Source organism: Mauremys mutica, chromosome 24 (assembly GCF_020497125.1).
Source record: "Mauremys mutica isolate MM-2020 ecotype Southern chromosome 24, ASM2049712v1, whole genome shotgun sequence".
Taxonomy (NCBI): domain Eukaryota; kingdom Metazoa; phylum Chordata; order Testudines; family Geoemydidae; genus Mauremys; species Mauremys mutica.
Genome location: NC_059095.1, coordinates 2,171,166 through 2,194,948, shown reverse-complemented (window position 1 = coordinate 2,194,948; position 23,783 = coordinate 2,171,166). Strand labels below are relative to the sequence as shown.

Below are 23,783 nucleotides of genomic sequence, written 5' to 3'. Positions count from 1 at the left end.
AAATGTGCCTTGAGGTGCAGCCCCTGCTATGCTGCAGGAGCAGCCAACTTGTCACCTGTTCAAATGGGGCGCATCAGAGGTCATTAGTACCCGTCCGGTTTGGGGAGTCGGTGAGGCTTGGGCCTGTGTTGCCTGGAGGGACAGACAACTTTCCTTGTTAGTACGAAGTCTGGTAGCTTATGGCATCAGCTGGCACATCAGTGGAGCTCAGGCAGCAGCCATGAGCAGGAAGTCCCAGACTGCCCCTCCACAGCATGGCACCTGTGCAGTGCCTCTTCCAGTGCAGAACATGCAGGACTGGAGCAGTGTACTGAGGGGGAGGCTGCCTGGGGAAGCCAGTGCAAAGGAAAGGTGTGAAATGGCCAGCGCACTGGAACTGGTCCATTCTGTTACCTACACGGCATTCCCCTGCCGTTTTCTTCCCCTTTCCTTGGGATCTGCAGGAGGCGAAGTAGTGCTGGCCTGTGCAGTTATTGTCTCACAATTACACCAGCAGCAGCCAATCTTATTGTCCCTTGAGTCTTGCCCATCTTGGAGCAAGCAATACAAAGATTTTTGGTAGTTTTCAGTCAGTAAAAGCCAGCAGTAATCGACCCCCGCCCCCTGGGCAGCCTCAGCAGAGAGCCTGAGGACTGAACACCCCAGGGAACTGGCCTCCCTTCTGCCCTGTAGAGGGGTTCCCCCCAGGGTGGTGGTTCGTGAGCTGGCTCCTTTGCTGTCTGTGCTTTGTGGCACACCAAGTGCTGCAGACGATAACCCCACAGGCACCAGGGGGTTGTTTGTTCCTGCTTCTAATTGACAAAAATTAGCAACAATAAACATCTCCCGTGTTCCATCCGATCTGAAAAGCTGCAGAAAGCGATGACTAAGGTTCCTCACAGCCTTGGGGCCTGCTGACTTGAGCTCTGCTCTGAAGAGGGCCATGATGTCAGTTGCACCCTGGGGGAGGCGCATGTAGCCAGTTCTAGCTCACGGCCACCCAGCTACTGCAGCGTTCTCTCTCTGGGGAGGCAGTCACTGTGCAGGGATATCTGGTGTGGATCTGGGCTTAATCTAAAACCCACTGAAGTCAGTGGGAGAGTTTCCATTTGGATCGCAGCCTTACTGAGGGTGTGAGGAGGGGAAGGGTACCTCTTGGCAGTCAGTACCATTAAAAGTGACCAAACCCTGTTTCAGAGCCGGCGAAATTACGGACACATCAGTGGAACCAATTCAACCTTTTCACTCCAGTTTGTCCCCGGCACTCATTGCCAGAGGATGTGAAACCAAAATCAACGGGGAAGTGACTCTAGCCAGAGCATTTTGCTACATAAAAATAGCAGAGCGACTCTAGCCAGAGCAGCCCCTGTGCTCCTGCTGCCGGCACAGGGGCGGTTACTCTGAGTTCCGTGGCTTCCCCTGCGAGCCGGACTGTGTGTCCGGTGACGAGAACTCATTACAAATTACAGACTCGGAGAGACTGGGACCAAGGGAGCCTCCTAAATGCTGCCTGACTAGGCGCTCTCTGTGCTGGGTGACAAATAATGACTGACTTTTCCATTGCCAGGAAATGAATCACTGAGGAGGCCAAACCAAGATCTAGGAAGCTGCTGGAAGACTGATGCAAACTAACTTCACTACCTAATAGTCTGTCCAGCCGTTACTAACCAATGTCAACAACTAGGTAACAAGCTCCCTTTATCTCTGGCTGCCCCTTGCCCTGGGGTCTGGGATCAATGGATAGGACTGTTAGTTTCCCACCCGCTGGAAATTGTGCCTCAGAGTGGTAAGGCAGGACTTAGGTCCCCCACCCCCGCACATGCGCTGTGTATAAAATGCACTATGTGTTAGAGGAGACCAGGGACTTCGAGACTCATTAGGAAAATACACCAGGGGAGGGCTGGGCGAACTGACCAGAGGGAAATCCCAAAGCTCCCTTTGGAAGGAGCAGCCTGGGATCCCCGGCTCAGCGTGATGTGCTGCTGTGCAAGGGATCTGAGTCCAGGGTTGGGCAACAGGAGAAGAGCTTCAGCTGGGGAGTAAGGGCAGCAGCGTACCCCACTCTCAAGCCTCAGCGACAGTGGTGGGCTTGGCCTTTTCTGGCTGGAAGGGCAGGCTGGCTGGCTCACTGCAACAGTGAGGTCTTGAGCTGGGGGCAGGAAAGTAAGTTTGTGGGTTACAGGGGTCGTATCTGGGCCGCAGCAGCTGTTTTCATGCCTTGGCGTGTAGGATGTATCAGCTTGAATTCAAGTTCACCCGCTCAGGCTCCTGCCTTCAATGGCTGGTGCCTGAGGTCTGAAAGGAACGCCGAAAAAGAACTCAAGCCCTAATGCACCTGGGCTATTGCCTGACGGAGACAAATGTCCTTCTGCCATGCTCAAGTCATGTCCTGAAGCCTGAGATCTGAGTTCAGCTTGTATATTACTGGTCATAAAATCCAGCCCTGGCTTGTGGCTCGCCAGCCTCTTGCAGCAGCTGATTCCATGCTCTGGCTGTGGTGAAGTGTTTGTTTCATTCTTACGTGACCTGCCTTTAATCCCATGATGTGACCTTTGCTGCAGGGTGCGTGGCCTGCGCATGAGCCTTGGGAGGAAGAGACATGTTGAAGGGGAGGCACTTTCTGTGCTCAAATCCCCAACCCCATCTCCATCCTATACCCTCTTCAGGAGCGCCAAGTCCCAGACCCTGCAGGAAGGAGAGTTAGTGCAGTGGCAGGGCCGTATGCTCAGCCCCACCCCGAACTAGCTGCTATGGTGCGAGGTGCACTACGTTCAAATCATGTGCCCACCCCAGCTTAGCATAACTCCCCCTGGCAGACCGTGCTGCAGGGGCCCCAGCGTGAGAACCTGGTGTCCTACGCGTGCGTGTGTGACACACGGACCCTGAGGCCTGCCCTGGGTTATTGCTGATGTGACTGATCTTGTGACTAGCTGGAGGGTGGGGAGAGGCCGGGAGGTGGCAGGGCACAGCCCTAGTAAACTTAGCTGGGGGGGCTCTGCAGGGTACAGAGAAATCTGCTACCATCGTGCTGCTGGCTGCCATGGCTGAAGGAAGGGGTGAAGGAGATGGCAAAAAGGGCTACAGGGCCTTTAGTTTTCTTCTCACTGGCATCAGCTGATGGTCCCCAGAGGTTCATGAGTCCGAGCTAAGAGCATCAGGGAAAGTCTGGGTCTCAGGCCCTCTTCCTCTGGAGAAGCACAAAGAATCCCAAAGAGGAAGAAGCCTGGAGTGGGAGCCCCTAGGAATCAGGGGTGACCGTGGTGAGTGGGGGATGCTAGAGCCCTTCCAAGCCAGGGGGTGAAGAACTGCCTCTCCTTCAGCTGAGCCACACTGGGCTGGAGGGTGCTTGTTCAGGATGTGCTCCCCAGAGGTGCTGGCTCAGCGGGAGCTGGGGGTGCTCAGCACCTTGTGTCCCTGGAGAGGAGAGAACTAGCAGAAATGCCATGTGCTCTGCGGCACGCGATGCAGATGCCAGGAAGCCGGCTCACTTCCCAGACTGCGCTCAGCACCCCCCGCTGCCTTGACAGTTCTGTTCGTTCTGTTCCAGGGAGCAGCCGATCTTCAGCACTCGGGCCCACGTTTTTCAGATCGACCCGGCCACGAAGCGGAACTGGATCCCTGCCAGCAAACATGCCCTGACCGTCTCCTACTTCTACGATGCCACGCGCAACGTGTACCGGATCATCAGCGTGGGCGGCACCAAGGTGAGGGCCCCACGCAGACCAGGCAGCTTGCCAGCAAGCATCCCTCTGGCCGTGATCACTGAGTGCTTCCTGCTTCCCTCAGACACCATGCTGGGCAGCCCTCAGAATGGAGTGCTTGGGCATCTCCACAACCAGGCATGGAAAGTGTTACAGCCAGTGTCTTCACACTGACGTATTTAATATCCAAGGTGAATTTAGTGCTGGTGGAAAGACAGTGCTGCGACTGGTAGCCCTATGCACAGAGCATGCCCAGCACAGGGAGCCATTTCCTCCCACCGGCGAGCCTGGCCTTGTGCTGGGGGGACCCCTCGTGGCCTCTGAGGGCTCCTCTGGTCCTTCTGACTCTTGGCCTCTCTGCTGATGCCAGTTGTGGGGGTGGGTTTTGTGGCAGGCCCTAGACATAGGACCCATTCATGTCACATGGCCTGTCCGACTGGAATGACTTTTGCTCACTGGTAACTTGGGCTGGTGTCCTAGAGGTAAAAGGCTCCTCTATAGCACCATGACTGGTGAATGACAAATGTGAGGGAATTCCCTGAGTCCTCCCACGCTGTGGAGAGCACAATCCATCGTGCAGACTACAGCAATTCCACTTGGACTGAGGGTCCCTGTTCCTTTCCCCCATAGGCCATCATCAACAGCACCATCACCCCCAACATGACCTTCACAAAAACCTCCCAGAAGTTCGGACAATGGGCGGACAGCCGAGCCAACACCGTATACGGGCTGGGCTTTGCTTCCGAGCAGCACCTCTCCCAGGTAATGTTGCAGGGGCTGATGGCAGGCTGATGGCAGGGGCAGGAATCGCTACATAATCTAATCCACCAGGCATGCCAAAGGCAGGATCAGCTCAGGTGTCCATGCTCTGAGGAGGAAGGGGCTGGGGACAGAATCAGATACAGTCTGATCTGGTGCGGTGTGGGGCCGGGAAGCCCTAAGATATGTGGGGGACAGAATGAACATCAGGGTCACATTTTCACAAGCGCCTGAAGTGACATTTTAAAAAGCGACGTAGGCTGCTAGGACCCAGAGGTCCTCACAGGTATTTAGGCTCCTAACTTTCACTGATTTCAGTACCCTTGAGGACCTGCCTGAGTACGTAAGGGTCTGTCTACACTGCAGTCAGAGGAGCACTGCAACATGCAGGGCTGGCCGGGGCGGGGGGGGGGGGGGGCGAGTGGGGCAATTTGCCCCGGGCCCCTAGGGGCCCCCATGAGAATCTAGTATTCTAGAGTATTGCAACTTATTTTTATGGAAGGGGCCCCCGAAATTGCTTTGCCCCAGGCCCCCTGAATCCTCTGGGCGGCCCTGGCAGCATGTGCCGGCACACCGGAGCTAGCTTTGCTCTGTCCGGCTCAAGTGACAATAGCAGTGACTCTGTACAGCCCTTCTCAAGGCCCGGTCTGTACTCACGCACCTTGCCCATAGGGGCTGGAACTAGGCTGGGGGTGCTGCAGCACCCCCTGGCTTGAAGTGATTTCCATTCTATCCAGGGTTTACAGTTTGGGTCTGGGGCTCTCAGCACCCCCACTATACACATTGTTCCAGCCCCCCTGAGCTTGGCCATCCCACTGCAGCTTTGCCGCTGTTGTTACTGGCGCTGGCTGGATCAAAGCAAGCTCGGGAATGTCTACGGATTGCACGTAGCCACTTCTGACAGCGTTATTGAACACACCTGTACAGCATGGGCACCCCCACACCAAGGACTCGACTCCCCACGCCCCGTCCCAGCAGGCACTGAGCTCAGTGGAAAAGCCAGCACGGACTCTTGGTCCTGGTTTGGGGTGGGGTGGGGCCATTCTCTGGACATTACTGATGGCTTGGGGCGGAAGCAAATTACATGCCAGGTCCCTGGAAAGAGGCAGAGAGAGGGAGAAATAGCGACGGGAGGAAGGAAGTAAACCCTAGCAGCAGTTCTCACTTGTCAGACGTTTCTGTAAGACCGTAGAGTGACCCTCTCCCCATCTCTCCCCCTGTTCCCCTAGTTTGCGGAGAAGTTCCAGGAGGTGAAAGAAGCAGCCCGTTTGGCAAGAGAAAAATCGCAGGATAAAACGGAGCTGACCAATCCAGCCCTGAACATCACGTCTCACCAGGTAACTTTGGCAGCTGAGGTGGGGTTGCTAGGGGAAATGGTCACCATCCCATTCCTCTGGCAACAGGGGCAGAGCCCATCACTTTCCCCAGAGCACCAGCTGCCAGCAGGAAGGGCCCTGAATGCAAATCCCCATGGGAGGCACCAGGCACTGAGCCAACCGGTTTTAGCAATTCCAATCCCTGTCACTCACGTGCATCTCCAAAAGGCCTCCCGTGTCTGTGGAGAATCGCCCGTGCCAGGGCTCCACTGGGAACGTTTCATTAAGGTAGTGCTGATGGAGTGGGGTAGCCTGTAGCCAGCCCCTCCACTTCTCTCTCCCCTGGAGACCAAGCCGCGCCCAGCTATCCCTGGTGGCATGTTGAAAGCATGACCTGTCTCCCTAAACTAGCCTCCAGTGCCTGCCAGATGGAGGAGAGAGGACGGGCCGTGGTGCATTCTGCCCCTCTTCTCCCCACAGCAGCTCTTTAGGAGCTGTGCACCCTGCGGGTGCATCCCAGAGGTGGCTCTGCATTCCCCTGATCTCCTGGCAACAGGAGGGGAGCTGGGGGATGAGGACACTGCGTTCTCTGGGCTGAGTACAGATGGAGCGGCAGCAGAGGAGGAGGAGGCAGTGCGAACAGCACCTTGGCCTGCAGGAAAAAGAGGAGGAGGAGGAGGCTCTGTGGAGACTGGAAATGCCGTACATGGTGGAGCAAAGGGAGACATCTCTCCAACTTGACTCCCATTGTCTCCCCCTAAGGGATGGGAAACGGGGAAGGGAATAGAGAGCAGAGCCAGTGCCCACAAAGCGATGGGTAATCGTGTGAGAGCTCCAGGGGCTAGTCTGGGATCTGTCAGTCATGGGACGTGCCCTGCGCACCAGGTAGAATGTGCCTGCGTGTACGGGGGACAGAAGACTTCCAGCACCTCGGTGCAGGCTCCCAGCACAGCGCTTAAAGCAGCTGCTAGTTCAGAACTGCTCAGTGTAAATGCAGCTCAGGAGAAGGTGTCAGCATCTCTCCTGCCCTGCTGCCTATTCAACTCAGCAGCACTAAAACTGGACTGAGGCAGCCTGACCATATTGGCTACTGCTCTGAAGGGGGGGGGGGTGCAGGGGGGTGCTGGGCAGGGGGGCGTGTGGGATGAGGCATCGGCCCTTTATGCTTCCTTCTCATTTCTCTGCCCCTTCTGTACGTGGGAGGGAGGAGGCAGAGACAGTGGGCAGCCTTCCCCGCCAGCCTCGTTCAGAGCACCAGGTCAGGGCCACCATTGTTACGGCACACAACTCACTGGCAGCCTTGTCTACTGCCTCCGTGTGCTCATGGCATGCTCAAGGCCATGATACCAGTGTCTGGGTGGGGGAAGTTGTGTCAAATGGCCAGGTGCATTGTGGGCAAGGTCACCTTCCTCTGCACCATCCGAGATTGACTGCTGCTGGAGGAGGCGTGATACTGGACTGGATGGAGCAGGCAGGTGGGGAGAATTAGCTCCCCCTCCCCAGACACAGAAAGGTGGGCTGCTCTCTCCTCTGCAACGCCTTGCATGTCTAATTCCCAGCTCCGCCCTTGTAGTGCTTAGCGTCATCGCCTGAGATCCGGGCACCCTGCCCTTCCATCCAGGGAGCTACACACAGCTCTCCCCGGCTCTGCTCCTTCGGGGAGTGCGGCTGGCTCTTTGGGGCTTGAAACCCCATCTCTTGCTGCCGAGTGCACGTCGCCCCTACAGGTCACTCAGCCTCCCGTGCTCAGTAAAACCTCCTCTGGAGACGACACGGGGCCTCATTCCCCTCTCACGCCAGCGCAATCGACTTCAGAGACGCTACATCAGTGTACAGCTGGGGAGGAGACTCAGGCTGCCCTCCTCTGTCTGGGTCTGGTGCTGGGAGGCACTCGGCAGGCCCGGGCCTGGGAATGTGCTGGGCGCTGCAGTCTGAGAGATGCAATGCCCTGTCAGCTTAGCTAATGCTGCTCTGGAAATGGTACATTTCCACAGCAGGTGACTGATACTCCAGCTCCCATGTCAGAGATTAATATCCCGCCCCCGGCAGCATCGCTTGCTCACTCCCGGGGCGACTGCTTGCAGCACAGCCTTTGGGTTTGCACCCCTTGTCAGGGCGTAGCCTCGCCTGGAGCAGCAGCTGCAGTACAGCGAGAGAGATCCATCTACACACACAGCCCATAACGACCCTGCTGCCTGTCTGTAGACCCCCGCCCCTGTTGCTAGTCTGTATGCGCACACTTGCACTGCTCCTCCCAAACCCCACCAACCTGCAGGCATACACCCCCCCCCTTTCCATACTTCTCACTGCGTGCCTGTACACACCATCCCATACACCTTGCTGCTTGCTTGTACGGACACACGCCCTTGCCACCACCAGCCAGCACACACACACTGTCCCGCACACCCCTCCGCTGGCCTCACGCACCCCATCCTGCACACCACTGCCAGCCTGTACAAACACCCTCAGACGCCCTCTTGCCGCCTGCCGTTTTTGGGTCTGTCCATTAGCAGGGCTTCACCCGTGAGCCTCGTCCGTAAATAACCAATTGATCAGGCCTCCCTGATTCCCTGCGTGTCCCTCAGCTCCCGCATCCTTAAGCTTGAGACCTCCAGAGCTGTGATTCTCACTTTGCAGCAGCCCTCCTCTCAGGGGCCACTTACCCGTCCATCACTGCCTGCCTCTGCAGACCCAAGGTGTCGAGTTGGGCCTCCAACAGTGCGAGGCCCCTAAAAGCAGGGGGCAGTTCTGAAAATGTCCCGAGGTGCTGAGCACCCTCAGCTCCCATTCACTCTGTTGGAACCAGACTCTTCCCCTTTCCCTGCCTCGGTTTCCCCATCTGTAAAATGAGGTAAGGGGGTGGGGCAGGCAGGGGTGTGTGTTTATAAAGCACTTTGGGATCCATAAAAAGAACAGGAGTCCTTGTGGCACCTTAGAGACTAACAGATTTATTTGAGCATAAGCTTTCGTGGGATCCATGACATTCCTAGTCGCCCTTTCCCGGTCAGCGCCTTTCTCTTCAGGCCTCTCCACACTCTGACTCTCAGCATAGCTCATGGCCCCGTCTTGCTCACTTACAGGCATCAGCAGATTCCTAGGCCAGGTGGTTGTCCTTACCCTGGAAAGTCACTGAGATCAGGTGGCTGGGTGTTTGTGGGCCATCTAGAAACCCTGGAGGACTCCACTGGTCCCAGGACTGGAGGGAGAAGGCTCGGCCAGTCCCAGTCTGGGGGGCTCTGATGTCTAGCACTCAAGCTGTCTTTTTGTAGATCAGTTTGGAACTTCTGTGCCTAGTTTCTTCCCTGCTGTCAGCAGACGTGCGAGGAGCTGGGGGCTCTCAGGTGGCTGCAGGGGATAGAATCTGCTTGTGCCATCTGCATATACATCCCTGCTCTGTGGTGTCTGTTCTCCCCAGATAACAATCTGGAAGGATCTTTTGATAAATCCCGTTGGTATTCTGTCCTGATGCAAGCAGGGAGTGACAGTGCCATGGAGCAGGGTGTGCGCTTTGGGGCGGGGGCTGCATCTCCCTTGTGTTCGGAAAGTGTCTAACGCCTGGCGGGTGCTACTGCTGTAAAAGTGGCTCCTGCCTTCTCCATCTTCGGGCTTCAGGGGCTCCCTTCTTGTCCGAGCTCACTGCTCACCTGCTAACCCAAGGAGCAGAAACTAGACTGGGCAGCTGAACTCAGGCGTCCTACCCAGCAGGGCAGACACTAGCCACAGGCCCCTGCAGGATCCACAATCTGCATCTCCCTGGCAGGTTTATAGGTCACTATGTCTTGGAGCCACCCGGAGAACAAGGCAAAGACTCGTCTGATGGCAAAGGGGCCACTGTGGTGGGGCAGCAAGGCCTGAACCCCTGAAGTCATTCACTGTTAAGTGATTCAGCACCTCGTGCATGGCCTTCAGGGGGTCAGGTTAGCTGCCAGGACCCCATCGGCATTTACCAAGGGCAAGTTTGGGGCCAAAGAACTTATCACCTTAAAAAAATGCACATAAAGAGGGAGGAACATCTGGTGAACTCATCACGGAGCAGCTGGACTCTGAGCCCACCAGCACAGAGATTTTTGTGCTAGGACGGCTGCCAGAGGCACAAGGCAGTCACCACGGGCTGGGGCGGTGAAGGGGGGAGCCACTAACCAGTGTAGAGAGGAGCTTATTAATCTGAAAACAAAGCTGTGCCTCTGTCATCCCTCCATTCCTCCATCTGTCCATCCGTCCATCCATCTATCTGTCCATCCCTCCCTTCTTCAGTCCTAGTTTGTGTGTCTGCCTGGTCAAATCCTTTGCCCATCCTTTGGTGTCTTGGGCGTCAGTGCTGGTGTCAATCTAACAAAGAGACCAGGTGGGAAGGAAGCACACACCCCTCCCCAGTCCTGTTCCAGCCCCTCCAGCATCCCATTCTGGAGATTCCCCCACGTTAACCTCCACAGTCTAAAGCCCTGCAGCCTTTGGCAGCCTTCCTGGAGCTGAGATGGGATCTCTGCATTCAGCGCCTGTTGATGTCATGTCTAGGCAGGCCACAGGGGGTTGCTGCTTGTGATATGAGATGCTCCATCTCCCCCTTTCCCCCCAGGAGCTGAATAGAACCTGGGGTCACCCGACGGCAGTGCAGAGCGCTGACCCATGGGGCCCCACACCTGAGCTCTTCTAATGAGTCACCCTATGTAAGACCCCGGGGACTGGCAGAGATGCTGGGTGACCACATGTCCCAGACCTGCCTGACGTGTGGTAACCCCCCTGCAGGTGCTGCCAAGCACCGTCATCAGCTCCAATGGGCCGGGAGACGATAAGCTGTTCCGGAGCCAGAGCGCCGACGTCGAGATAACAACGGAGAAGGAGCGGCTGAAGAAGATGCTCTCCGAAGGGTGAGGCATGGGCCTAGCTGGGGCTTTCAGGTCCCAGCCCAGCTGTTCAGGGCACTCTCAGGTCCAGTCCCCAGTGAGGAAGGGGGATCCCAGCATCTCCCATCCAGGGGGGAATTAACTCTTCCCGTTGCCCTGGTCCCCAGCTAACATTGTTGCTCCCACAGACTCAGGGCAGGGTATAAACCCCAGGACCCACCACCATCTCGAGCTAGTGCTCGGGGGCAGGACCCTTTTCTGTTGTTTTCCTTTTGGCTGCATGCTGCCTCTCAAAACCCACTGCTGCCTTACATGAGGACATAAGAACAGCCAGGCTGGGTCAGACCCATGGTCCATCTAGCCCAGTATCCTGTCTTCTGACAGTGGCTGGTGCCAGGTGCTTCAGAGGGAATGGACAGAACAGGGCAATTATCTGGTGACCCATCGTCCAGGCCCAGCTTCTGGCAGTTGGAGCCCCCATCCAGGCCATGGGGAAATACATCCCTCCCCATTCCCCCACCAGGGGATCCCTGCAGCTCAGGGGCGAAGCATGTTGGCCAAGCAGCTTGTGGGCACAGTGAGTCATTGGTCCGAGGCGTCAGAAGATGTTCACACCTGTCTAGCTGGCCCAGGGCTGCGCTGGTGGTAATTCCGCTAGGGATCCTGTCCCTTTCTCCTGTAAAGTCTTTAGGCTGGATTCTGCCCTGGGACTGCCTGGGGTGGGGGTGGGGAGTAATGACAGTGTTGCATGTTAGGGTGTGTTTGAAGCTAAGTGTCATTTGACCCCCCAAAAAATCCTCTGGGGTTTAGTTTGGTTCCATTTAGTCACTTTACTGCAACGGAAACTCAGAGCCTGAGCGGCTGGGTGGGTTCCAAGCTCCAGGCTGCAAAGCCCCTTCCTGGCAGCTCAGCCTCCTCGCCATGGCTGCTAATCTGGCAGTGGGATGTCCCCAGCTCCAGTGCCATGCAAGCCTGTTGCTCCCGGGCAGCCGAGGCATCCCATCAGCTGCTCCTCTGCTACGGGTGGAGCCATGGGGATGGTCGCTCATCCCCTGTCCCGCCCGCCCCCACAATTCCCAAAGCCAAACATGGCAATGGCAGGAAACAGACACAGGCTCAGGCCTGGCACAAGTGTCTAGATTTGGGGACTGAGGTCGAGGCCAGGCTGAAAGCAGCCTGGGCGGGTGTAGCAGCCCCATCCCTTCTGCTTTCTGGGAGTGTGTGGTCAGCACTGACCCATGGATCGGGGAGAAGGCCTGGGGGTCCTGTAGGTCAAAGCCCTGCCATAGAGATTAAAGACAAGACTTACAGGTCATTTAACCCAGCCATTGCTGGCGAGGGAGGCTTCTCCCCAGCCACATTCAATGGCACGTCCCTGGCGGAACGTCAAGAGGAGAGGACAGTTAGGCAGGGCAGCAGTTTGCTCAGGAGGAGGCCACGTCCTGCCGGGTGGAGGACAGGCCTGCGCTTCTGACGGGAGCTTGCAGTGTTTGTCTTGTGCTGGAATCACTGTTGCTCAGTGGTGAAGCCATGGCTTCCATGACAGCCTCGACCAGGCTCCTTCCCTCCTGGATGTTCTGCAGCGGATCACGGCGGCCTGAGGTCCCGTCCCTCAGGACTGGCTCTGATCGGGACATGTCGGCATTGGGAATTGGCTCTTCGGGAAGCTGCCCAGTGTGGGAAGGGAGGCCTCTCTGCTGAGACAGCCCCGGGGAAGCAGAGACCCTTTCTCCCTCCCTCTCACTCCCGGCTTGTGGTTCCATGCCCCCTCCTGCAGCTCAGTGCCCGAGGTCCAGTGGGAAGCTGAATTCTTCACCCTCCAGGACAACAACAACAAGCTGGTGGCTGCCCTGCAGGAGGCCAACGCCAGCGTGGAGCAGTGGAAGAAGCAGCTGGCCGCGTACCAGGAGGAGACGGAGACGCTGCGGCTGCGGGTGAGCACAAGGAATGGGGCAAGGGGGCACCCTGGTCTCAGATCTGCATGGCCCCCACAGCTTGTGGGCCACATGCTGCCTTCAGCCCCGCTGGGTGCCAGTGGGAGATCAGGTGCGGATGAAAGGTGCTACCTGGGCGTCAGCGGGATGTGGCTGTTGCCATAATGGATCAGACCATTGGGCCACTTAGCCTGCTCTCCTGCCTCCTGTTTGCTGGTGGTAGGTGAGGGCTACAGAGAGTTAGATCCCCATTTCCACCCCCCAAACCTCAGCCCCCTTCCTCAGGGCCCAGCAGGACAGACCCTCGCATCAGACTCGGGGGGCTGAGTGAGGGCGGCGGCTCCAACAGATGTTACTGAGCATGCTCAGTACAAGCCAAGCAGCGACTCTGGGGGGGGGATGTGACCCCCGCATGCCCCCCCACACGTTGCCTCTGGACAGCATTTATTAAAGAGCCAGAGACATTGCTGCTGAGTGACAGCAGGTCCTGCTCCCCTGCCCTCCCCTCCTGCAGGATGGCTGGTACAGCCGGGCGGGGGTCGGGAGGGGAGCATGTGGGAGTGTTTCTCCCTCGCTCCTGCTGCCTGAGGTTCCCCAGCTGCTACCCGTGGTGAGGGAGGGCTGTGCTCCCCTTCGCATTCACCTCCTGCCCCTGCGCTGGGCACCTGGGCAGCCGTCTGGCCTGGCAACAGACGGGGTGAAAGACACTCACGCTGCTAAAATTAGCTCCGAGCAGAACAGCGGCAGTGTGATCCCTGACAAACAGGCCCTTGTATGCAGCCTTTGGTGGAACAATAGGGGCTTTTGACCTACCTAGTGGGGGAGAGATCCCGGATCAGCTGTGCTGCGGCAAGGCGGAGGAGTGCCAGTCGCAGGGCCAGGCTCGCTGGGGAGAGGAGCTGCAGAGTCCTTGCAGGATTTGGTTGGGAAGGGGCTACAGAGCCCTTGCAAAGGGGTCGTGGAGCCTTTTCGCCTCTAGGCCAGTGGTCTGAGTTACATGCAGGTCTGTAGGAAGCAGCAGTTGTTCCCATGCGAGGTAGGGCTGTTTGCTAGTCCCTTTAGGTCAGGGGTAGGCAACCTACAGCACGCGAGCTGATTTCCAGGGGCACTCACACTGCCCGGGTCCTGGCCACTAGTCCGGGGGGCTCTGCATTTTAATTTAATTTTAAATTAAGCTTCTTAAACATTTTTAAAACATTATTTACTTACATACAACAATAGTTTAGTTATATATTATAGACTTATAGAAAGAGAACGTCTAAAAACATTAAAATGTATTACTGGCACGGGAGGCCTTAAATTAGAGTGAATAAATGAAGACTCGGCACAGCACTTCTGAAAGGTTGCCCACCCCTGCTTTAGGTGATGCATTGGTGGTTTCCTGCCCAATACCCAGTGAGCATCCCACAGATAGTCACCAGGCCTGACGCTAACTCTCAGCAGAGATGCCAAGGACTGAATAAGCCACAAAGAACGAACTTCCCTCTCGCCCCTAGAGGGCGCCCGGCGAGGCGTGGCTGGGACGTGTGGCGGGTGTGTGCACGCACAGGTGGTGGGAGGGGGAAGCTTGCGTCACCTGCCACTGCCTATGGGGTTAAACCAAGGGCTGCCGATCCCTCCCCCATCCCCCAGTTGTTCAATGTTCTCCCAGTCGAAAGAGATGGTCGTGGGTCTAATGAGACTGGCTGACCCCATAAACGGTGACTTGGAAGAACCGGGGAAAAGATCAAGAGTCAAGAGCATCCAGAGAGTTGCCCATTAATAAACCAGAGCATCTGCTGACTCACTGCAAGGCGCACCCGTCATGGGGCCCGGGGTGGCCTCCAGGGACCAGGCCTCTGGGGATCATGACGGCAGCGATCCTGGGAATCTGGCAGCTCATGATCACCAGCGTCAAGCTAAGCCCACTGCAGGCCCAGCCTAGGCCACGTAGCCTGCTGTATCCCACTGCACACGCCTATCCTAGAGCTCCCCTCTTGAAAGTGCACCAGCGGCGCTCGGTGCAGCCAAGGCTGAGGGTTTCCAGCCTAGGTGTGGGTCCTGGGATGAACTTTTCAAAGCAAATCCTCTGCCGATGAATTATTTAAGCTTCTGTGCAGCATTTTTCAGAAACGGAGAGCGCCTGGGCCAAGCCCTCCCCCGTGTTCAGGCTGGTGTAAATCTGTGGTAACTCCACTGACGGCAGCAGGGCCTCTGGCTCCGCAGAGGCAGGACTGAGAGCAGAACCTGGCCCTCTGCACACCCCTCAGGGCCGTGCGGCTGATCTCAGCTGGCTCAGCTTTGCTGGAAGCGTGAGACTGCAGGGGAAGGGGGGAGCGTGGTTCTGACGTTCGCTGGAGTGTGGGATCTGCACCGAGGGGAGGGAGGGAATCTTTGTTCAGGGTCAGCCCAGCGGGAGCCACTGGACAAGATCCTGCTTCTGTGCAAAGTGAGACTGAGGATTCTGGTCACTGGGCATGGGCTGAAGGGCTGCCAGAGAGGCTCTGAGTCTGGGGGAGGGGAGAGTCTGAGGAGGGAGGGAGCGGTACCTGGTTGGACTTGGAGTTTGGAGGAGGAGCAGAGGGACCCTTGGAGGAAGAGGAGAGGGGTACGTCAGGGGAAGAGGCAATGAGTATCTGCGTGGGGGAGGGGACGATTTCATGGCTGAGTTTTGCCCGGTTAGGGACTGTCACGTGTTCCTGACCCTTGGGTCCCTGCTGCCATTTGCTAACGTCCCAGCACAGCAGAGCTGCAAGAGACTCTTTCACGCCCAGCACAGCTCTCCACCGGGGGGGGCAGGCCCGACATGGCTGCCGCACCATGTTCCCTACTGCGCGGCTGTGGTGTTGGGGGCTCGTGGAAGCCTTTGATCTACAGAGGCTAGATACCCAGGTGACAGGCACTCCGAACTCCCGTAGAGATGTGGGGGCCAGCTCTGGACAAGGGCTGGTAGCAGCGCTAGCGAGTGAGGGGCCAGGTCATGGAGAACTGAAGCCTCAGATACCTTGTTAGTGGTGGGCGCTGAGGTGGAGTTTCCCTGCTTTCCCAGCCCATGTTTACACGTGGAGTGGAGAGGGACAGTGGGAAAGATCCTTCCCCTTTAACTATCCCCCCAGTCCAGCCAGGAGCGCTTTAGGGCGGTGCTGCCAGACGCGCCAAGGAGCAGAGTCTGCGATTGTGGGGTGGGCATGTTCTAGTTAGAAGCCACTAGGGTCTGGGGGCTCCTGGGCAGGAATAATCACCTTGCCCAGCAGCTGGAAGGTTTGTCTTGACCTGCCTCAGCGCTGAAGCCCCTGGCCAGCCCCTTAGCTGCATCCCCAGGCCTGTGCGCCCAGCTCCGGCAGGCGCCCGGCTCCGGCAGGCAGGCGGCACCGTGACCCGATTCCCTTCTCCCGGCATATCCATGTAGGTGGCTGAACTGGAGCTGCAGAAAGCCCACGATTCCTCCAGCGAGGGCAGCAAGGAGGAGCTGAACCAGACGCTGGAGGAGCTGGAGCTGCTGATCAAGGCGAAAGACGAGGTAACAGCCGTGGAGCAGACGAGGCTCGGAGCAGCGGCTGAACGACCGCGGTGCCCCAAGGGAGGCGGCTAGGAGACGCCCAAAATATGAGTGAATCTTGGGCTGTTGTCGCCACACCCCACGACGCTACCCTCTATCTCCCCCGCTCCCTGGCCTGCGGGACCCCACTGGTCTGCCCCCGCCGCTCTCAGAGCGAGTTCTGTCCCGGGCCCAGGGAGGAGAGCATGGAGCCGTGAGAACGCTTTGTTCTGTGGCACTGGGCCATATCTTACTGGGACGGCCCCAGCCTCCATCACGTGGACGGTTTCCTGCCCTTTAGCAAACCCCTGCCATTTTCCCCACTCCCTGTCGGCTTTGAGCCATTGCTCTAGCTTTCTCCAGCGAACGTAGCGGCTGCTGGGGCTACACGTTGCTGGTTAGCCAGGGGAGCAGATGTCGGCCGGGGGCCCAGCGCCCCAAGACACTTCCTGAAGCAGGTTCTGCCTCCTCTGTGCAGAGCGGTGTGAAAAGCCCCTGCGTAGGGGAGGGCGGTGTCCCAAGGAGAAGAGGGTCACGGGTCAGCATTGGAGGGGCCCCAGGTGGTCTCCTGACCTGCTCACAAAAGAGAATTGAGGCTGAATAGGTGTGAAGCCTGAGGGTCCCCATGTAGAGGCTCCTGATCCCAGGCCAGGGCATCAGACCTCACCCCCCCATGACAGCCTCTGGTGTAGCTGGTTCAGCTGCAGATGGCACAGCCTGCCCCACATGCTCTGCAGCTCCGTTTAACCTCTGGCCTAGTTATTGCCTCTTGCTTTCACAGCATGTACATTAATGATTGAAAGCAGAGCTTTAATTATAGGGGCTGGGGGAGGGGAGATGTGGAGAGAGTCTCTGGGATTTGTTCCTTTGCACCTTCTTCCCTAGCTGTGCCAAGCGGGTGGGTGGCAGCGCCGGGGGATGCTCTTGGCAAGGGGTGGGGGTGGGAGTTTGTTCTGCAGATCATTCAGTGTGTGTCTGGAGCGAGAGCTCCGTCTGCCCCCGACGCCTGCCGAGGGGAGAGGGGAAAGGCCGTGGGGTGAGGGGTGCGCAGGGAGGCCCTGCCCTGGAGCCGAGACGACCCAGAGGACGCAGGAGAAGGTGGTGTGCAAGCAGAGGGCGGGGACGGGGGCGGTTAATCTGCTCTTTGTTTTGTTAAGACCTAAGACTCCTGGGCTAGCGGGGCCGGAGGAAAGGGTGGGCAATAGGCAGGGTCAGGAGCAGGCAGCACAGCAAGGCCTGGATGTGAGCACTGGAGTAGGACACTGTGGGTGCATCTACACCTCCAACTTCGGGAGACAGACTTGCCCTGGCAGGGCTCCAGTGTGGACAGTGCAGCTGGGTGGCAGCTCATACTCCAGCCCCAGCTGCACCGTCCGCACTGGGATTTCTAGTGGGCCAGTTTGAGCCCCGCGGATGTGAGTCTGCTCCCCCCCGCTGCAGTGTGGACATGCCCTGGGTGGGTGGTCAGACGAGCAGTGGGGGCTGAGCCAGGAGGAGAAAGGGGGTGGAGGGCCTGGAGCCAGGGGGGCTGGGTTTGGCCATAGTCAGGGGAGGATTGAGGGGGCTGCGTACGTGTATCCTCTGTGATGGGGTGTTGGCAAAGCACAACGTGGCATCGGTCTCCTGGCTTGGCACGGCCTGTGGCCGCTGAGGCTGCATGAGGAGCGATGGCCCGGGGAGCATGGGACTGGCCTGGGCACTGATCATTTTCCTTTCCGTGATTCAGGAAATTCAGCAGCTGAAGAGCCAGAAGAGTGGCCAGTGGGAGGCGGAGGGGGAGCGCGAGGAAATGCTGCAGAAGCTGCAGGTGACAGAGGGGAGGTCGCTGGGGAGACCCCGTAGAGAATGGCAGGTCTGGGGACAGCACTGCGCTGTCGAGACAGATCCATCTTGACACATCATTGAAGACTGGGGGACGGCCAGCACCCCCGTCCCAGCTACACCCCTCTCCCCTGTGCCCGTGAGAGGGGGCAGGTCTGGGGTTCTCACTCTGCTTCCAGCCCAACTAGGCTGGGTCCCCTTTTCCTCTCTCTGCAGAGCTGCTGATAGGGAATGATTTCCCCGGCCACAGCCAGCAAGGGGACCCCATCCTGTGTGTTCCTGGGGTGCTGCTGGGCGACAGGACTGGGATGTGCTTCCTTCTCCGCTCCCTCCCACACCCCACAGAAAGGCTGTCGCACCCAGCACCCAACGTGCGCTGAACAGATAACGAACCCTCTCTGCGTATCACACTTCCCCCAGAGCCTGATGCGTCCTGCTGGACATGCAGCTAGGGCAGGGCGGTGCCTTGGAACCCTCCATCCCCTGGCAGCCCCGGGAGGCCAGGCACTCTGCTCACTGGCTGGGCCCCGTTCTGGGCAGAGGATGCGTCCAGCCTGCAGGAAGGGGAGCTGCAGAATCTCTTGCCAGCTGACCCCCTCAGGGGTGGAGCGCTGACTCCAGCAGGTTCACAGGGGAAGGCAGGCAAGGAGGGATGCAAGCTGCTCTGTACCCCACGGCAGGACGCAGATGGCATCTCTCATTCCATTTATCCAGGCTCTCAGAGGGCTGCCTGCTTGTTCCCGTCAGGGCCAGCTGGGGCTGGGGCTCTGATACGGGCTCTGCTCACAGCACAGGACTCCGGTTTTATGGGACAAGCATCTTCCTGCTCAGCGACCGGGTGCTGGGTGTGGGGTGGAGAGAGACCTACATGGTCTTATCCTAGGCCTGCAGCTCCGAGGCTGGACAGAGGCCAGGAGAGGAGAGTTTCTGCTGGGCCTGTGGACAGCTCTGGCATTGCATCTCCAGAGGCTAGTGCGATTAGACGGCTGGCATGTGCTGAGCTCCCAGACTCCTGCCACATGCGGTGTACGCGGGGTGATGGTCAGACCACACAGGCCGGGGGGGTCAGGCCCAGGTACCAAGAGGTGAACTCCAGCCTGAGCTGCTGGGGCCAGTTCAGCAATGGGATCAATAAAGGAATGTGTTTTCCGTGCACCTGGTGTGCACGTGTGAGAAGGGCCGTGGCAGGGGATTCTGCACATGCGTATGTGATGAGTAGGGGTAAGGACATGGGCATCTGTGCTGGTGTAGGGGATAACCTGTGTGTGTATCAGTCGAAGGGCACAGGTGTAGAGAACAGGCGGGGTGTGTGCGCGCACTGGTGTTCAGGCGCAGGGGTAGCCGCTGTGTGTGTTGGCTGTGGGAGATGGGTGGGGTTAAGGTGCGGGGGTAGCTGCTGTGTGTGTGTTGGCTGTGGGGTGTGTGCGGTTAAGGTGGAGGTGTAGCTGCTGTGTGTGTGTTGGCTGTGGGGTGTGTGCGGTTAAGGTGGAGGTGTAGCTGCTGTGTGTGTGTTGGCTGTGGGGTGTGTGCGGTTAAGGTGGAGGTGTAGCTGCTGTGTGTGTGTTGGCTGTGGGGTGTGTGCGGTTAAGGTGGAGGGGTAGCTGCTGTGTGTGTGTTGGCTGTGGGGTGTGTGCGGTTAAGGTGCGGGGGTAGCTGCTTCATTGTCCGTTTGTTTACTGATCCTTTGCATCCCTGGCCAGGAGCTGGAAGGCCGCAATGCGGAGCTGGAGCGACGTGTGCATGTGGCTGAGCAAACGCTGGCCGAGCAGCTGGCCGAGAGGGAGAAGATGCAGGGCGAAGTCACCAAGGTGGGCGAGCTAATGGATGTGAAGATATTTGAGCTCAGCGAGCTCCGGCAGGGACTTGCCAAGCTGGTGGAAAGCAACTGAGCAGCCCTGGCCACAGAGACACCTTCCGGGAGGGGCAGAGCCCAGCTGAGGCCAGTTACAAACTGCAGCAGGAATTGGGACCTGGGCGGGGTCCAGCCACAAACCAGGAGATGCCTGCAACTGTCTGTGGAGACTGGCCAGAGCCGCCTGCTGTGCATTGAGGGCAGACCTGGCGCCAGTGGGCAGCTGAACTCGGGGGGTTTCCACCCAAGGAGTGTCCGTGAGTCACGTCCAGGCCTCTCTGGATCCTGCCCGGCGTTGGCGTGGCCGGCAGGTGGCAGGGTCCCCCCGTGCTGCTCAGTGACGCTGCTCTCCTGGCCTCACTCTCACGCATTTCCCTGACATTTTTACAGACGGAAACACTCCTTTTCTAGGGACGGGGCTCACCTGCCTGCCCATTTTTCAGTAGTTTTTCTAGGGAACCGCTTGCTTCTTGTGAACCAAACTGCCTGGCTCCTGCTTCCCAGCCCCAGGAGAGATGGTCCATCACACCACGGGCGGCAGCTGCTCCTTCTCCCCCTTCCCAACCGTACTCACATCCCATCTTTTTAATAGATTCTGATCCCTTTTTATTCACTGTCAGGGGCTTCCAGAACCCCCTGGGCAGGGACAGCAACTCACCTTGCGGCTGCCCAGTCACACCCTCCAGAGGGGAAGAAGTTGCAGGATTTCAAGCTGTTTTCTATTTTAAGGCAGTGGGTTTTCTTACTTTCCAAAGCTGCTTTAAGCTGGGAGGAGCAGGCGGTGCTGGGGAGGGGATTAGGGTTTGAGAAACAGGATAGCTTGGGGGGTGACCAGCCAGCCGCAGAGCTGGCATCTCTCCAGGCTCCAAGGGCTGCCACTCACCTGAGTTAAATGCAGCAAATCTCAGTTGCTCTTGTTGCCTCTTGGGAAGCGTGGTCCAGGGAGACAGCAGGCCCCACGAGCCGCGTGGCCTCTGGAGGGTGCAGGCCCCCGTGCTATGTATCCAGCTGCTTGAGCTGCGCAGCTGGATGCAGCTAGGATGTTGGCTGTTTGGAGCGCATTGGGCCTGGGCTCCCTAGGGGCTGCGGGACATTTGTGGGTCCTTATGGGTGTTGTTGAGTATTGTAAATCTATAGGGAGCGGGGCTGTCACACTCCCCCGCCCCCTGCCCCGGCCCTGTGGAGCCCAGTAGCTGCCTAGTAGCATGCTTAGCCTGTGCCTAATGAGGAAGCAGCGTGTGTAGACATAGCTGGTTGCCCAGAGGGATCAGGGCTGGGTCTGTTTTTTGTTTCTCCTTGCTGCCATAGGTGCAGTGTAGACACAGTAACTGGAGAATGTTTCCATGGGATTGTAGAGACGCTGCAGAATCTGCCTAAAACTCCAGCAACCCCGGCGGCCAAATCCTGCCTTCTGCCCACAGGGTCAAACCCTCTGTCTGCGTGTACCTGGGTGAAAAGAGTCACTCAGCTGCGGCGGAGCTGCCTCTCACTCCCCCCCGGCACGAGAAGGGGTTTCAGGCTGAAGCTGATGTGAAGGGACGTGATTGCTCTGCCATTGCACCGAGCTCCCTCAGGGCTCCCTTAAACCCCAGCCCCTGCTTACGCCTGTGTGACTGAGCCACACGGGCAGGCGCCGGCGCCGGGGAGATCCCGAAGGAGGGGAGCTGTGATGTCAGGGTTACAGAGCTTGTGTCTAGGTGAGGCCGGCCCCCTCCCTCCCTCTCTTTCAAAGCTTAGGAGTTGTGGGGAAATGTAGATTTCTGAACCTGCGCAGCCAGGAGAACTTTTTTGCATGAGCTGCTCCCACGCCTGTGTGGGGGCTTGAGTTAGCTGTAACGTGTGCCGCCCGCAGGGTGGTGTGTGTGTGGGGGGGGTACGTGCGTTCCGGTTCCGGGGGCAGCTGTGGCCCCCTTGGAAAATAGAGATCAGCTGCAGGAAAGGTGCCTTCACTCTGGCTCTGCTTCATTGTGGGGCGGCGCTGGGTTAAGCAGGCATCTCCCCTGCATGTTGTCAGCCACTCACCCACCCACGGGTCCTGTCTCTGTCTCATGCCACATGCAAACTACCAGGAGAAGGGGCATGTCAAAGGTTCTGGGTCTGACTTCCCACCACTCTGTCCTCCATGTCGCCGCACCCAGCCTCTTGCTACTGTGTGGCCGGTGGCGAGATGGGAGTTTCCCAGCGATTGGGGCTCGCTGGACCGGCTTGAGCAACATCCCAGGCTGAGTCAGCTCCGTCAAGCTGAAAGCCGGGGAGGTGCTGAGTGGGGCAGGACTGATTCTGAGTGGGAATGGAGCAGACACAAGCCACAGCACGGGCTTTGCTGAGACTGCAGCTGTGCCTGGTTCTCACCTGCCTTCCACACCTGTGCGTTTGCTAGCCCAGACTTGTCGCTGGCAGCAGCGCCGGCATTAGCCAGGGTTTGTAATGACCCGGCGCCCTTTACCCCTCGCAAGCACAGCCCCAGTCGCTCCCGGGGTAACGCCCTCAGCCCTCCCGTGACGTTACGAAGATGCCGACAGGAGCCATGGACGTGGCCCAGCCTTCCCCGCCAAGCACAGCTCAGGAGCCGTTGTCTCAGGCTCACACTCCAGCCAGGCTCCGGCCTGCTTCCCTGAGCCACAGCTGCTTTCCTTCCTTCTGTCCTGTAGAGACAGCGCACCAGGCACTGAGTCACTGCACCGCTGTGTCACGGGGAGCCAGGACACGCTGGGCTGGGCATGGTGAGTCACGGCTGAGGCGCTGCCCGAAGGCAGGTAGGGGCAGGCTCTGCCTGCGAGGGGACGGGAGCATAGAGCCCGAGAACTTGGTGGCCATGGGATGTTAAGGCTGGGCCCTGAACCAAGCAACTCCATTCTGAGGGCTGAGTCCCTCATTGTATCCCCGCCCCCCCGCAGGAGTCTGAGGCTCTCGGATGCCGAGGCTCCAGTTTAAACAACAAGGCAGGTTAACAGCAAACCCCTCAATGAATTACTCTCATGGTCCATGTAAGGACACACCCCACACTCCTCAACTGCCAGGAGCTGAGGGGGCGCGGCCCCTAGTTATGACCCAGCAGCAAGACGATGATCACATGAAAGGCAGGCCAATGCCCGCTTTGATTGAATGCTGCCCCTCAAGTGGCTGACAAGGCAGAGGGCAATGGGGCAGGGGGCAGAGCCCCCTCCTGGGGTTAGCCAGCTCATCTCCAGCTGACCTCACTGGGTGGGCGAGGCCTGAGCAGAGTTGGTGACACGGTGCTTCTCCAGCATCTCGCTGCCTAGTGAAGGCACCTCTTCGGGTGCTGCATTGCCCAAGAGTGGCTGGCCACACCCAGGCTCCCAGGCACAAGTCCCTGCCTAGCCTGGCTCAGCCCCCGGACTGCTGCAGCAGCCACACTGCGCTGGGCAAGGCTCCGGGCTGGCATGTGCACCTGCCTTCCAAAGAGTCTACATAAGAACGGCCCTACGGGGTCAGACCAAAGGTCCATCCAGCCCAGTATCCTGTCTGCTGACAGTGGCCTGTGCCAGGTGCCCAGAGGGAGTGACCCTAACAGGCAATGATCAAGTGATCTCTCTCTCCTGCCAGCCATCTCCACCCTCTGATGAACAGAGGCCAGGGACACCATTCCTTACCCAGCCTGGCTAATAGCCATTAACGGACTTAACCTCCATGAATGTATCTAGTTCTCTTTTAAACCCTGTTATAGTCCTAGTCTTCACAACCTCCTCAGGCAAGGAGTTCCACAGGTTGACTCTGCTGTGGGAAGAACGACTTCCTTTTATTTGTTTTAAACCTGCTGCCCATTAATTTCATTTGGTGGCCCCTAGTTCTTATATTATGGAACAAGTAAATCACTTTTCCTTATTCACTGTCCCCACACTGCTAGTGCTGTGTCCAGCAATCCCATCCAGGGTGTAGCATAGCCTCATGGGTGCAATCGGGGCTCCCACCACGCGGACCAGACCAGGGCAATGGGCTGGGGCTTGCTGGAGTGGGGTGTTCCCTCCACACTGCTCCCTGAGGGGTGCCCTCATTTTGGCCATGACGTCACGACTCACTTCCTCACCTGCTCCTGGGG

The 23,783-nt window shown here is 58.2% G+C and overlaps 1 protein-coding gene across 4 annotated transcripts in view; it reads left to right on the top strand.

Moving 5' to 3' along the window:
* HOMER3 (homer scaffold protein 3) overlaps positions 1 to 23,212 on the top strand; it is a 33,328-nt gene extending 10,116 nt beyond the window's left edge. For 3 of the 4 annotated variants that reach the window (XM_044998739.1, XM_044998741.1, XM_044998740.1), the window contains exons 2-10: positions 1,547 to 1,663; positions 3,527 to 3,683; positions 4,311 to 4,442; positions 5,669 to 5,776; positions 10,502 to 10,623; positions 12,377 to 12,533; positions 15,922 to 16,032; positions 17,777 to 17,857; positions 19,572 to 23,212. In XM_044998739.1, the coding sequence (XP_044854674.1) occupies positions 1,650 to 1,663; positions 3,527 to 3,683; positions 4,311 to 4,442; positions 5,669 to 5,776; positions 10,502 to 10,623; positions 12,377 to 12,533; positions 15,922 to 16,032; positions 17,777 to 17,857; positions 19,572 to 19,760 (1,071 nt within the window). In that variant the 5' untranslated portion in view covers positions 1,547 to 1,649 and the 3' untranslated portion in view covers positions 19,761 to 23,212. The remainder of the gene's footprint in view (positions 1 to 1,546; positions 1,664 to 3,526; positions 3,684 to 4,310; positions 4,443 to 5,668; positions 5,777 to 10,501; positions 10,624 to 12,376; positions 12,534 to 15,921; positions 16,033 to 17,776; positions 17,858 to 19,571) is intronic. The other variant, XM_044998742.1, reaches the window with a different exon arrangement.
* The last annotated feature ends 571 nt before the right edge of the window (positions 23,213 to 23,783 follow it).